At 51.1% G+C, this 13,831-nt stretch overlaps 7 protein-coding genes across 7 annotated transcripts; 3 read left to right on the top strand and 4 right to left on the bottom strand.

Annotated features, from left to right (window-relative positions):
* Positions 1-109: 109 nt before the first annotated feature.
* VTN77DRAFT_7136 (uncharacterized protein) lies at positions 110-2,497 on the top strand (the record flags this gene model as incomplete). Its single annotated transcript, XM_069423492.1, has 1 exon — positions 110-2,497. One exon carries the CDS (start codon positions 110-112, stop codon positions 2,495-2,497), a length of 2,388 nt encoding a protein of 795 aa, XP_069275631.1.
* An 806-nt stretch (positions 2,498-3,303) lies between these two features.
* VTN77DRAFT_7135 (uncharacterized protein) lies at positions 3,304-5,673 on the bottom strand (the record flags this gene model as incomplete). Its single annotated transcript, XM_069423491.1, has 3 exons — positions 3,304-5,232; positions 5,295-5,546; positions 5,617-5,673. 3 exons carry the CDS (start codon positions 5,671-5,673, stop codon positions 3,304-3,306), a joined length of 2,238 nt encoding a protein of 745 aa, XP_069275630.1.
* Positions 5,674-6,119: 446 nt separating this feature from the next.
* VTN77DRAFT_7134 (uncharacterized protein) lies at positions 6,120-6,918 on the top strand (the record flags this gene model as incomplete). The annotated part of the gene is made up of 3 exons (XM_069423490.1): positions 6,120-6,163; positions 6,267-6,630; positions 6,700-6,918. 3 exons carry the CDS (start codon positions 6,120-6,122, stop codon positions 6,916-6,918), a joined length of 627 nt encoding a protein of 208 aa, XP_069275629.1.
* Positions 6,919-7,278: 360 nt separating this feature from the next.
* VTN77DRAFT_7133 (uncharacterized protein) lies at positions 7,279-8,254 on the bottom strand (the record flags this gene model as incomplete). The annotated part of the gene is made up of 3 exons (XM_069423489.1): positions 7,279-7,699; positions 7,918-8,029; positions 8,110-8,254. 3 exons carry the CDS (start codon positions 8,252-8,254, stop codon positions 7,279-7,281), a joined length of 678 nt encoding a protein of 225 aa, XP_069275628.1.
* A 395-nt stretch (positions 8,255-8,649) lies between these two features.
* On the bottom strand, positions 8,650-10,830 carry VTN77DRAFT_7132 (uncharacterized protein; the record flags this gene model as incomplete). The annotated part of the gene is made up of 3 exons (XM_069423488.1): positions 8,650-8,781; positions 8,849-10,507; positions 10,606-10,830. 3 exons carry the CDS (start codon positions 10,828-10,830, stop codon positions 8,650-8,652), a joined length of 2,016 nt encoding a protein of 671 aa, XP_069275627.1.
* A 542-nt stretch (positions 10,831-11,372) lies between these two features.
* VTN77DRAFT_7131 (uncharacterized protein) lies at positions 11,373-12,774 on the top strand (the record flags this gene model as incomplete). Its single annotated transcript, XM_069423487.1, has 5 exons — positions 11,373-11,393; positions 11,452-11,731; positions 11,787-12,023; positions 12,080-12,349; positions 12,407-12,774. 5 exons carry the CDS (start codon positions 11,373-11,375, stop codon positions 12,772-12,774), a joined length of 1,176 nt encoding a protein of 391 aa, XP_069275626.1.
* Positions 12,775-13,159: 385 nt separating this feature from the next.
* VTN77DRAFT_7130 (uncharacterized protein) lies at positions 13,160-13,551 on the bottom strand (the record flags this gene model as incomplete). Its single annotated transcript, XM_069423486.1, has 3 exons — positions 13,160-13,219; positions 13,295-13,372; positions 13,474-13,551. The coding sequence occupies 3 exons, from the start codon at positions 13,549-13,551 to the stop codon at positions 13,160-13,162; spliced, it is 216 nt and encodes a 71-aa protein (XP_069275625.1).
* Positions 13,552-13,831: the final 280 nt, after the last annotated feature.

The following is a 13,831-nucleotide window of genomic DNA, read 5'->3' as shown; positions in this document are numbered from 1 at the left end:
GAAAATGTTTGAAGATTCGATCAAATAATAAGAAATCTTGGCGCACCGAGAAAGCAAAAAAGATTCAGAAGAGAAACATTTGCTGCTCTGACAGCAAAGGCCTCTCCAGATGGATTCCAGGAAGGCATCGAAGAAGCGCAAGGCGATAACGAGAGATGTCGAAGAAGAAGAAGCTGGCGTTGTTTCGGGAGACGAGTTGAATGCTGCAGACCTGAATGGGAGCCTCTCCGATGGAGCTGAGGACTCGTCCGAAGAAGAGAGCGACTCTGAGGTCGAGATCGTCGATGAGTTCAGCGACGAGGACGCAGATGATGATGATGAGCTCGATAGTGATGAAATTCCTTCGGAAGAGGAGGAAGATGAACAGGATGGTCTGAAGAGAAAAAATGGAAAGTCTGCCAGCAACGTTGACCTACGAGACAACGACGGGGATCAGCAAGATGAGTCTGACGATTCGGACGACGTGCCCAATTATCGCATTGAAAAAGATGCCAACGGCAATGACCGCTACGTGTACGATGAGATCAATCCCGATGACAATTCGGATTACTCTGAATTCGACGAGAACGCCAACACCATTGGCAACATCCCCCTTTCTTTTTACGACCAGTACCCTCACATCGGATACGACATCAATGGAAAGAAGATCATGCGCCCAGCCAAGGGGGAAGCATTGGATGCTTTGCTGGATAGCATTGAGATCCCCAAGGGCTGGACAGGCTTGACGGATCCCGATACCGGAAAGCCGTTGGAACTGAGCCAGGACGAATTGGAATTGCTGCGCAAGGTCCAGATGAATGAGATTCCAGAGGAAGGCTACAACCCTTACGAGCCCACGGTGGAGTGGTTTACCAGCAAGCAAGAGATCATGCCCCTCAGTGCGGCCCCCGAGCCCAAACGGCGCTTCGTCCCGTCCAAGCATGAGGCGAAACGGGTCATGAAGATTGTGCGTGCCATCAGAGAAGGCCGTATTCTCCCTTACAAGCCCCCGTCTGAAGAGGACGAGGCAGAAGAAGGTGTGGCCAAATACGATCTTTGGGCCGATGAGACGCCCAGGAAAGATCATATCATGCACATTCCGGCTCCCAAACTACCCCCGCCAGGCTACGACGAGAGTTACCACCCGCCGCCAGAGTATCTGCCTGACAAGAAGGAGAGAAAGGCGTGGGAGGAAGCGGACCCGGAGGACCGCGAAAAGGAATACCTCCCGACAGACTACGGATCCCTACGCAAAGTTCCTGGCTACGAGAACTTTGTCAAAGAGAAATTCGAACGCTGTCTGGATCTGTATCTGGCTCCTAGAGTTAGGAGAAGCAAGCTCAACATCGATCCTGAGAGCTTGCTTCCGAAGCTTCCCAGTCCTGAAGAGCTCAAGCCGTTCCCTACTGCTTGTGCCACTCTATTCAGAGGCCACAAAGGACGTGTGCGCTCAGTCTCAGTGGATCCGTCTGGATTGTGGTTGGCCAGTGGTGGTGACGATGGAACGGTCCGGGTCTGGGAGCTCCTTACAGGTCGCCAATCGTGGAGTGTGAAGTTGAGTGACGAGGACCCCGTCAACGTGGTACGTTGGCGGCCAGGCAAGGACGCCGTGGTCCTCGTTGCCGCGGCCGGCGATGATCTTTTCCTCGCCGTACCTCCCATCCTGGACCCAGAGCTGGAGAAGGCCAGTCTCGACCTGCTGGATGCCGGCTGGGGGTACGCTGCCACCAAATCTAAGTCGACTCCGGCAGAAGCCAACAAGATTACACCTCCACAATGGATCCGACCATCGGCGTCTCTCGCTGAATCCGGGGTCTGTGCCGTCATTCCACTTCGATATGTGGCCAAGTCGATCTCGTGGCACCGTCGCGGCGACTACTTTGTCACAGTCTGCCCCGGCTCCTCCACCCCGGCTTCCGCCGCCATTGCCATCCACACACTCTCCAAGCATCTCACGCAATATCCCTTCCGCCGCCGGCTCAAAGGTGGCGGACCTCCTCAGACAGCACACTTCCACCCGTCTAAACCGATCCTCTTTGTCGCCAACCAACGCACCATCCGCGCTTACGACCTGTCGCGGCAGCTCCTGGTCAAGATCCTGCAGCCAGGTGCCCGCTGGATCTCCTCGTTTGACGTGCATCCAACCTCGTCCACAACCGCGGGAGGAGACAACATCATCGTGGGTTCGTATGACCGACGTCTCCTCTGGCACGATCTGGACCTGTCTGCCCGACCATACAAGACACTGCGTTACCACCGCAAGGCCATCCGCGCCGTCAAATTCCACCCCAGCGGCCGCTACCCACTGTTCGCAGACGCTAGCGACGATGGCTCTCTCCAGATTTTCCACGGCAGTGTCACTGGGGACATGCTCAGCAACGCCAGCATCGTCCCTCTGAAAGTACTCCGAGGACACAAGATCACGGGAGAACTGGGTGTTTTGGACGTGGACTGGCATCCTTCGCAGCCATGGTGCGTCAGTGCCGGCGCAGATGGAACATGTCGATTGTGGATGTAATCAAAAGTCAAAAGTTATATTTATTTTATTTGTACTGTAGCTAGATGAAATACCCGCGTATTGAACGTTTGAACGTATCTGATGGTGACCTTTTTTTTTCTTTCCTCATTTCCCCCCTCCCCCCTTCTTACTTTTTGTCTCTAGGTCTCCAGGTTTACGTATCATGGAAAAGGAATAAATGAACACGGCGGCGTTTTTCTTTCCCCATATATATAACTAAGTACCTACATAGATCCATCCGTAGGCCTATTAAGCATTTCTCGGTGCAGCCGGCTTCCCGGCCACACGCTTAGTCAGCTCCGTTGGCCCGTGCGCCCCAAACCTCCTCCTGCTCCCTTTCTCACCACCAAGTTGTCTAGTAGAGAGGTTCAATATAACGGTTCTCAACGGCTTCATTCATTCTTTCCCTTTCTAGTAATTCCCTCACTGAGCGTTGCCGGACGCGGCAACAGCATTGATATTTATGCTGGTACCGGGTCCAAAGGAACACAGTATGTAGGTCCTCCGAATCTATTCACCTGAAGCAAGAAAGGTTAAGTGGAACAAAAAAAGAAAAAAAGAAAAAAAAACGCAAAGCTCCCATATAGTCAACCCAAAATATCATCAAGAGTCAAGTCGAAAGCAGAATGTCGTCATGACTCATGATAGGCCGAGCTGCAAGGGTGGTATCTATCCATCTATCCATGCATATATGCGTATATACAGTGAAAAAAGCAAGATGGGAAACAATGGATATCTACATCAGTTGTAGACTAGGAAGTAACGGTATGAGGATTCAGGCCTAATTCATGGAGTGGACCTGGTCATCACAGCACACCACTACTCCACTCCCGCCTCAGCTTCTCGTATTTCTTCATATCGGTGACACTAGGCCGAATATATTCCTTGGCGGCCACAAAGTCCTCGAATTTGATCGTGTCCCGCCGCTTGATGGCCGAGTAACCGGCCCTACGGAGCAGACTGCCCAGGTCGGCGCCGCTGAATCCCTCACACTCCTCCGCCAACTTGCGCAGGTTATCGGTGAATTCGATGGGCAGGTTCCGGACCAGAGTCTGCAGGATCTCGACCCGCTCTTGGGCAGTGGGGAGGTTGACGAAGAGAAGCGTCTCCAGACGGCCTGGGCGCAGCATCGCGGGGTCGATGATATCTGGACGGTTCGTTGCCGCGATCACGTAGATGCCCTGGCGGTTGCTGCCCAGGCCGTCGAGTTCCGTCAGCAATGTATTGACGACCCGTGCGGACGCCTCGGAGAGAGTATCGTCACGACGGGGGACCAGGGCGTCAAGTTCGTCGAAGAAGATGACGCAGGGTACAGATGAGCGAGCCCGGACGAAAACCTGCCGGACTGCACGCTCGGATTCACCGACGTATTTGTTGAGCAGTTCAGGGCCCTTGACGCTGATGAAGTTGGCGCGGGACTCGTTGGCCACCGCTTTCGCGAGAAGCGTCTTTCCACATCCCGGAGGACCCCAGAGGAGGACCCCAGTAGGAGCGGTGATGCCCACTCTCGCATAAACTTCGGGATTCTTGATCGGTTCGACAATCGCCGTGACAAGCTCTTCCCGAACTGAACCCAAAGCACCAATATCGGCCCAGGTCGTGTCTGGAATCGTTGCAAACCCTTCACGTTTGGACGACGGCTGGATCTTCGGCAATGCCGCAAAGAAATCGGCATTCGAGACCAATACCGGCTGCGCTTCTTCTCCGATGGGTGCCTCCTTGGCATGCTTGATGAGACGACGCAGTTCTTTGACTTTTGCATTCACACCCTCTTCTGCTTCTGCTTCTTCTTCTATATCCATCGCCTCGCCGGTATTCGATCTCATGAGCTCTAGATACCGTTTGATGGCGGCAGAGCCGGCGGTTGAGACCAGGTCGTTAAGATCGGCACCCACAAAACCGGGCGTCCGTTTGGCAAGTGTCTTAAAGTCAATGTCATCTGCGAGTTGCATTTTCCGCGTCAGCGTACGAAGAATCTGCTCCCTTACGGGCTCAGACGGCACACTCATATTGATTTCTTTGTCGAATCGGCCTCCACGCCGCAGGGCAGGATCCAGACTGTCAGGACGGTTTGTGGCAGCAAGGACGATGACGGGCTTCCCATCCGTCTTCTCAAGTGCCAGATCATCCATGCAGGTGAGAAGCTGAGCAACGATCCGCTTCTCCATCTCTCTCTGCGCGCTCTCTCTTTTCGGCGTTATCGCGTCGATTTCATCGATGAACACTAGGCACGGGGCGAGCTTTTTCGCTTCTTCAAAGTGTTCGCGAAGAGCCTTCTCCGACTCTCCAGACATACCAGACACAATCGACGGCGCCGATATAGAAATGAACGGAACGCCGAGATCGGCAGCAAACGCATTTGCGATCATCGTTTTTCCACATCCCGGAGGGCCATGCAGCAGAACACCACGTGGAGGCTGTACCTTTGAGGAAGAAAAGATCTGAGGACGGGTCATCGGTAGAATAAGGAGGTCGCCCAATTCTTGCAACACATCATCCACTCCACCGAGATCTGCCAGGCTAACGTGGGTCGGAGGGGATCTATCAATGGCATGATCTGCCTTGCGCCGTTTGGCGACTGATTCCCCTGCATGATGGCGTCTCTTATTTGCCGTTGTCGTAGGTACAGGTGTTTCCACGGCAGAGGAATCGTTGCCTTTCTCGGGTGCGGGTGCGGGCGACGGTTTTGACGTAGACCACATGCCTACGATACTTCTGTTCATGCCATTGGATTCCTTGTGCAGTTAGTATTTAGGAGGTGGGATTCGGCGAGGGGGTAGAAATTCGAAAGGCATACCGTAACAGCCTGTTTGTCCTCTTCCAGACCCTCAAAATCCCCCTCTACCGAATCCGACTCCCCATCCCCCAGGACATCACTTTGGAACACTTCCAGCACACGATCAATGCTATCTTCGAGGAGTTTCTTCGGTTTTCTGTTGAGGCTGGAATTGGATCGCTTTATGGTATCATAAATGAAATGAGTGGAAAGGCGCACTCGGTTTCCTTCTGACTGTTGCTCGTCCACGATTTTGCGCACAATTTGGTAGATCTGCGGGATAACAGAACTCAATGAGCGTTCGATTTAATTTTGAAACGAAGATAATGAAAGAAGCGATTACCTCTCGATCCAGGCCTTGGCTCAGTGTAGGCCTGCCTCCACGGTATCTGGGAGGCATGTTGGCCCGCGGGGATATAGATATTCTCTAATGAGATTTTCGTTCGAATCAATTGACCGTTTTGGGATAAAATAATTTTTGATGGAGAAGCAGGGGAGGGGGCACCGGAAGAATGGAAGGGCCGACGGCCGCTATCTGTGGGCCTCAATATCGGGTGCCACGTGCCTCTGAATTCTCCGTTACGTCAGATAAAAGACTGCTCTATGATGAATTGAAAAAAAAATTATTTGAACACCTTTTAACTCCTTCGATGAATCGGCACGAGTAAGATGGTCTCTCGAATGACCGTTGGTGGGTCCTTGCAAGGCTGTTTTCCAAGGTTATCGATATGCTCCACGAGTCATACCGTACCTTAGCTTAGTACGGTACTGGCGCACCGGTTTATCATCGGGAAGGACGTCATTTCTCGCGATCGTCTCATTGACAACAGGGAGGATGCTGCAACAATGGGAAACGCCAACAGCTCCCATAAGATTACCGCCCAGGACAGGTGAGTTCTTTTGCTTTATGCGTGTCTAACCCCTAGGACGGATCATGCCCCGTGTCTTGTTGAATCAACGTGATCTTCCACTCTGCTTCTAACACCGCAACAGAGCTATTCTGGATTTGAAGAACCAGCGCGACAAGTTGCATCAGTACCAGAAGCGGATTACTGTTCTGACCGATCGCGAAACGGCGATTGCGAAGGAGTGTCTCGCGCGTAACGACCGGCGACGGGCCCTTCTGGCGCTCCGGCGCAAGAAATACCAGGAGTCGCTCCTCGCAAAGACGGACGCGCAGTTGGCGCAGTTGGAGCAACTGACGTCGCAAGTCGAATTTGCGCTCGTCCAGAAGGATGTGCTCTTCGGGTTGCAGCAGGGGACGAAGGTCCTACAGGCCATTCAGAAGGAGATGGGCGGCTTAGCAGCTGTAGAGAAACTGATGGAGGACACGGAAGAAGCCAGAGCATATCAAGAGGTCCGTACCCGTTATTGTAAATTTCCGCAATCTGCCGATACAGATGCTGACGTTGGTACGACTATACAGGAAGTCAGCCGAATGCTCGCTGGCCAGATGTCCAACCAAGATGAGGACGAGGTCGAGGATGAGCTCGAGGCTCTGCAACGAGAGGTCGAAGGTCCCGTCCATCTACCGGATGCTCCTACGGCTACGTTACCTGAAGAAACAGAGGAAGAGAAAGCACAGAAGGCGAAAGCAAGGGCGAAGGCGAGAGCGCGGGAGCGAGCTGCCATGTTAGCAGCTTGACTAGCGCCCCGGAGGAATCGACTCTCATGCTGTCTCCTTTTCCTGTCGGTTTTCAGCTGTACGCATAGCGAAGAATTACTGGCGTTGGTGGCATTTTTGGGTTTTAATATATTGATAAGACCGGTTGCAGTCTACGTTCTAGCCTCCTGCGGTTATTACAATGATTTGCTTTATTTCCTAGCACTCCTGCTGACAGTTCCGTGTCGTTTGGTTAATATCCTTCATATCTCCCGCTGCGCAGGCAACCATACTAAGTATACACGAAACGATACGATTCCGCTATTATATATTCTTTAGATCCAGTCTGGAGGCTGCATGTTCAGTTCTGCAACTTTCTTGGCTGCTGTTTGTTCGAGAATATTACTGTCCCGGCATTATTCTTCTACCAACGGCCTCCACACCTTGAATAGCAACATGGTCGCTGGGGTTGGCCGCCGCTTCATAAAGCACGCTCACCGGCTCACGATTCAATGCCATGAATTGTCCTTTGAATCCAATGTATCCGACCTTTGTGGTCTCTTCATCACCTCCGCTCCAGTTATCTTCAAAGAAGAGAGTGACCGAGGTAGTCGTATTCCACAACGCTCGGTTCAGCGGCAACTCAAAGACGTCCGATCCTGGTACTGGCTGTGGCACCTCAATCGTTTGTGTAGCAGCAAGATCTGACGCCGTAGAGAAGTCCAGATCATCACGGTTTTTGAAGAGCTTGAGGGTCTTTGGAGCAGCTGGAGTTGGAGCGGTATAGATAAGTATGGAGTGGAGCTTCACTTGCCCCGCGAATCTGTTCAATTTCCAAGTTTCCGCAAGTCAGCTTAAGATGTATGCATTAAATCAGTGTGGTCAGTTTCTCCTTTTAGGTGTTGTTGTCACCATCATTGGCGACATGATGCTGCAGAAAACATGGATGTATGGACGCGGGGTATGGCGGGGTAGAATTGTGGATTAAGTTGGGCATATCGCAGCAACCACAACGAAAAAGAGAGGGGGCGGTTCACGAACGGGATGTGCATAAGGATCTGCTCATCAGCATCGCTTTCCAGTTCAGGATGCTCATTCAGCCTCTCAGCCCATGTCTTTTGAACAATAGCAGCTCCAGATCGGGGAACTTTCTCTGTTCATTGGGTGCAAAATAATCAATAAAAGTCATATGAATGCGACTATCGGTGTGGTGTTCAGGGTAATGAGACATACCGTTCAAGGTGAGGATTGTATCAAACTGGATCTGAGAGTACAGAAGCGATTGAATAGCTGGGGTAATGTCATTAGAGTGATCATGGCCATCATGTCCATGGCAGTGGCCACAATGACCATGGTCATGGTGATCATGTCCCGACATTTTGGAGGATACTGGGAGTTTTATCGCAGGGCCATAATTAAATGATGAGAAGAGCTATGGCTTTACTTGAGTTTGACTCTTGGGTCTGCTCCACATTTCGGAATCCAAACGGGTGGCAGTTACCTAAAGTCTGTCTGCAACACGTGCCTTCTACTGACGTCTTTGTTCAGTTCCCAATCTCAAACAGGCAAGAGCAGCCTTTAACTCCTAAGATTCCTGAACGATGCATGGTATGTACTATCACAAGTTTTTGAGATGCCTCAGGTAATCTGTTAGGACTTCTACATTGCTTATGAATCCTTTAGAATATCAAGTTCTATTCATGACTACATAACTAGTATATCTATTGCATCATAAAGCCATATGATATCGATATTATCAACTCCCACAGAGCTCTAACTCACTTTGTAGTACTCTGGCGCATACTCGAGAAGCCAATTTTTCTCGATCTTCGTTATATCACGGATAAATATTTTATCTCCCGTTTCAAGGATTTCGTGAAAGATGACCCAGTCTGCTTTACGATTCTGTCGACAATATCCATCAGCGTCAGTCATCAAACAAAAAAGGGGGTATAAAAGAGCTGACACATACAAACATCAAAGAACTGGGATGGGCATGGAGCGTGAGTCCTCCGCTCACTGTCTTGAAAGTTCCATCAGGTTGCATCCTGGCAGCATGGGCAAAATAACCGGTTGTAAGACAACGACAAATTTGCTCGGGTTTCTTGGCAAGATCTGCCTCTCGATGACTGGAAGAAAGGCTCTCATCGACTTGTATCCCGAATCGCTCGAGGTATCGTTTCAGTTGAGACCTAATGCTCACTGCTCGCAGCAGGGATCTGTAATTCAGATAGTGGTCGCGGCACCACTTGGGATCCTTTTTCCCCTTCGTAATGAATGCCTGGTATACGTTCAGGTAGGTGAGGTGATCACCTTCCTCGACGGCGAATTTTCTGCGAGCGCTCTCGGTTGCCTTTTTGTCACCTTCATGATGTACCCAAACGGACCCCTGTAAGCTAACCATAGCAGCAATCGAAAGAATCTCGCTCAGGCAACCGAAGGAGGGAGCGCTGAGGAGGACCTTGCCCATCATCGGCTCAACCGCAAGCTCTGCCATGCGCAGTCCCAGGGGCTTGGTGAGCTTGGCATAGTCATCTACTGCACCTAAGGAATAAAGCAATTCCAGAGCTCGGATGACCAGCTCAGCGGGGGGAGGTGTTAGGAAGTCAAAGCGCGCAACATTATCAATACCTAGCGCCTTGAGTTGCATGACGACAGGGGCCAGATTGGAACGCTGTATTTCAGGAACTGTCGTTTCTGGTAGCATCTCGTAGGACTGCTGGGTGTAGAGTCGAAAGCATTTGCCGGGTTTCGTTCTTCCAGCTCGCCCGGCACGCTGAGTAGCCGATGCTTTCGAAATTGGAACCGCTGTCAAAGTCTCAATACCGGTGTGCGGGTTATATGCCCTGAGTTTCGCAAATCCGCAATCAACTACGTAAACAATGCCATCGATGGTGACAGATGCCTCCGCGATATTTGTCGACACGATAACTTTCCGCGTGTTTTCGGGGGCAGGTTCGAAGACATAAAGTTGTTTTTCGCTGGTAAGACCCGAAAAAAGGGGCAGAGGGAGCAGAGCTGGAGCTTTCGGATGAAGCGTTGCAGCTCGCTCGGAGATCATCTGTACTGTGCTCTCAACCTCCTCGCGACCCGTCAGGAATACCAAGATATCCCCTTCAGGTTCTTGAGTATGTATGTCGAATACTGTTTTGACGGCTCGTTCAACATAGTCCTCAGCAGGACTTTCTAGGTAAAGGATATCAACAGGGTACATTCTGCCCTCCAGACTGATAATACGGCCGATGTCGCCGCCAATTTCTTTGCCATCTCCTCCAGGTTGGACTTCATCACCCGCGAAGAAGCGTAAAAAGTCCTCCGCCTGCAGGGTTGCACTGCTGATTACAATTCGGAGCTCGGGTCTTTTCCTTCGAATCTTCTTCAGAATACCTAACAAAACATCGGTACTGAGTGATCGTTCATGAGCCTCATCCACCATGATGACCGAGTACCGAGAAAGGAGAGGGTCAACGAGCGCCTCTCGAAGTAGCATCCCGTCCGTGAGGAACTTAATCCTCGTCGCGGCCGATGTGACATCTTCAAATCGAATGGAATAGCCCACCTCCTCCCCGACCTTGCAGCGCATCTCCTCTGCCACTCTCATGGCAACGGTAGTCGCAGCCACCCGGCGCGGCTGTAATAAATTTTGCTTAGCTCGCCATCATCTCCATAGCAAAAACATTTGAGATGAGATGAAAGTTAAACAACTTTTGTTCACGCTACTGGACATACCTGAGTCACTCCAATAACTTTGCCGTCCGCAGTCCATCCTGCCTGGTCGAGATACTGTGGCAGTTGTGTGGTTTTTCCGCTCCCAGTTTGCCCGACGACGATCGTGACAGGAAACGTCTCGATGAGATACAACAGGCTCTCTCTGTGACGGGCAATTGGGAGCAATGCAGCCGGCTTATACAGCGCGGGAATGAATGTCGATGAGAGATCAAAGTCCTCAGCCATTTGGACTGTGTACTATTATTTCATGATCATTGGATGCTCTGATGCTCTGGGTATCGAATCCCTAAAGTACATGTAGTGAGCTGATGCAATTTCTATTCATTTCGAAATCAATGGAGTCGAAACATCACATTATGTCTCGACTTTTCTGATCATGAGCTTGTGGGAAGCTTGCAGGTCATGTTCCACCGACAACCAAATTGTATTAGTTATCGAGAACCGCTTACATAAGGGAGCCTCTGTCACAGGGTGTGGCAGGTGTGGCAGGTGTAGCATGTGTGGCAGTGCGGGCCACAAGTGTGGCGCGAAAAGCGGTGTCAAGTGATGCAAGAAATGGGAGGTGCCTAAGTGGGTACCTGCAGTGGCCCGTGATAGGCTGCAGCTACCTGCTACTGTTTGGGCGGTGATGGAGGCAAAGGAGACATTCCTACTATCTTACTACTATTAGCCGCTGCAATCTGCACACTTCTCTCTTCAAGATCGCAGGAAGATTTGAATTATTACCGTCGCTATAATCTCACAGCATTCATTTGATAGTGACCGCCATGGCGGACGAAGGGAAAATTGTACGGACGTCTCTTGGACCTGTGCTGCCTGGAACTTGCTGACCTGACTCCCCCGCAGGGCACGCCCACCAAGGTGTCGACTGGAGGAAGCAACTCGAATCCTGAATCCCCAACAACTGCACGGCCTCTAGACTTTGATGATGAGCCTCAAGAGACTGGTGTTACCACTACTCCGGAGACAGAAGTTCCCCCGCCTAAGCCTCCTCGCCCGTTGAGTCCGCGACAGCAAGCGCAGAATACTCTCAAGGAAGCCTTTCCTACCGTAGATGCCGCGGTGATTAAGGCAGTTTTGACAGCTAGTGACTACAATGTGGAACGAGCTTTCCATGCACTGCTTGGTTAGCCAAACCCGGTCTACAAGCCTCGGACGGTCCATCAACTGACTAAATACAGGCATGACGGATCCCAGTGCGCAAGAAGAGCTTCCGCCACCCAAGCCACCACGGCCGTCATATCCGGCTACGTCTACGACACGGAAACAACTGGAAGAAGATGAGATGTATGCTCGTCAGCTGGCTGAACACTACAGTGGGTCTGCGCGTCGCGGACAAGCGTCTTGGAGAGGATCAAGGCCAAGACATCCTGAGGATGACGACGAAGAGGAGGAACGAGAGTACAACTTCTTCGAGGGTGCGCAGACCCGCCTGATAGTCTCGTTTTCTCCGATTGCTAATGTTCCACTGAAGATGACTTGCCGGTAATCCGCGAGAACATTCGCAAGGGCTTCTTGGAGACCCAGTCGAAAGTGAACGCTTGGGTGCAGAGTCTCAAGAAAAAACTCGATGGCGACGATGACGAGCCTCGTTCATCCTACCATCAAGGATATGGAGAGAGCTACAACCGACCTAGACGAAGTGGCGATTCAGCCCGTCGCAGTGGTGACCGGGAACGGTATGATGCTGATCCTCAGCTTCTGAGCGACGACTTCTCTGCTTTGGAGTTAAGAGATGCAGAAGGTTTGTGACCATGGCTAGGTTTTGCTATAAGAATAGAGATACTAAAACATCTGGCAGCTGCTCCACCTCGTCCCATGCGTCCGCTCGCGAACCCCAATCTCTACAAAACTTCTGCACCTCAAGATCGGAGAAAGGTATCCTTCCAAGAAGGCCCACCGGAAGAAATTGACAATCTCTACGACGCTCCGGAATCAACGAAACGCACAACATCGACCGGCAAATCAAGCAAATGGCAGCCACTGTCTACGGTGGAGCCATCCCCTGTGGGGGACAATGATCCCTTCAGCCTTGGCGATAGCGAGGACGAGAGAGATACCAAGACCAAGGACCTCAGTGCAGATGAAGCGGATCGTGTAAAGAAAGCCACGACGGAGGCCATGGCCGCAGACCTCGGATCCGGTTCGAAAGCCGAGGACAAGAAATAATGGAGTATCCGATGTCAACCAGACTGTTTGTTATTGCCCCTTTTCAATTTGAGATATCCCTTCCGTAAAGAAATCTACCATTTCAATTGTCATTCTCCGAGTTCAGCACGTGTTTGCCCGGCGCTTAATTCAGGTTCATGAGTAGGACAGGAGAAATCGTCCTGCGGTTGACGTGGGAGAAGCGTTACAGAGGTTTCCCGCGATTTATGTATGTCTCCTTGAATGTAGAATGGAATGAGCGCCTTCATTGTCCATGTGGGGTATCTTGTAATCGCACAAGCGTGATAGACAGAAAACACCGAACGCCAGGATCCTTTTGCCATATACGATGGATTTAGTCCATTAGTGTCGGACACAGCAAGGGGTGTATCTATTCTGGCTCTGCTCAGCCGTTGATAGCTCCTTCAGCAGCTGCCGCCTCCTTCCGCAACTCTTTAATAACGGCCTAAAACAGCTCGAGCAGCGTTAGCCTCTTGTTTACGTACGGCAAAAGAGTGATGAAAAACCCGCAAAGACGTACGGCTAGCGCGTCGGGATTGACTCCGTTTTCGATGAGAGAGACACATAAGGAGAGTTCCGTTCGGTCGAGATGGGTGTTCTAGACAGATATAGAAAATTCTTAGTCAGTTTCCACTTTGCTTATGGCCAGGAAGAACGTCGAGCGAGGGATTAGGCGATTGGAGGCAATAAGACACGTACGAGTAGTGTTGATATTTCGTGAAGAATGTCAATTACTTCACGCGCCGCTTGGCGTTTGTCATCTTGTTGCGACGGCATCACGCCTCCAATTTGGCTGGGATGCCAAACTGTATGTGTATCAAATTCCAATTGATAATGTGGGAAAGCTCAGGACTGTGTATTGTGCCGTTACAGTGGTGATTAAAGCAGCTGGTCTGCAAGTGACTAGTAGATAAACTCAGTTGATTTGCATCTCGGGTGGGGGAGCTGCGGAGGTAGACCTGAAGTTCTGACGCTACCAACCTTGGAAGGCTTGCCCGAGAGCTTCTTTGCGTTGCAAGTTCAACAGCGCAAACAACTTGCAGCTTAATTATTCCTA

Source organism: Rasamsonia byssochlamydoides (assembly GCF_041956645.1).
Source record: "Rasamsonia byssochlamydoides strain NRRL 3658 unplaced genomic scaffold VTN77scaffold_57, whole genome shotgun sequence".
Classification (NCBI taxonomy): domain Eukaryota; kingdom Fungi; phylum Ascomycota; class Eurotiomycetes; order Eurotiales; family Trichocomaceae; genus Rasamsonia; species Rasamsonia byssochlamydoides.
This window is presented reverse-complemented; position numbering and strand designations above follow the sequence as displayed.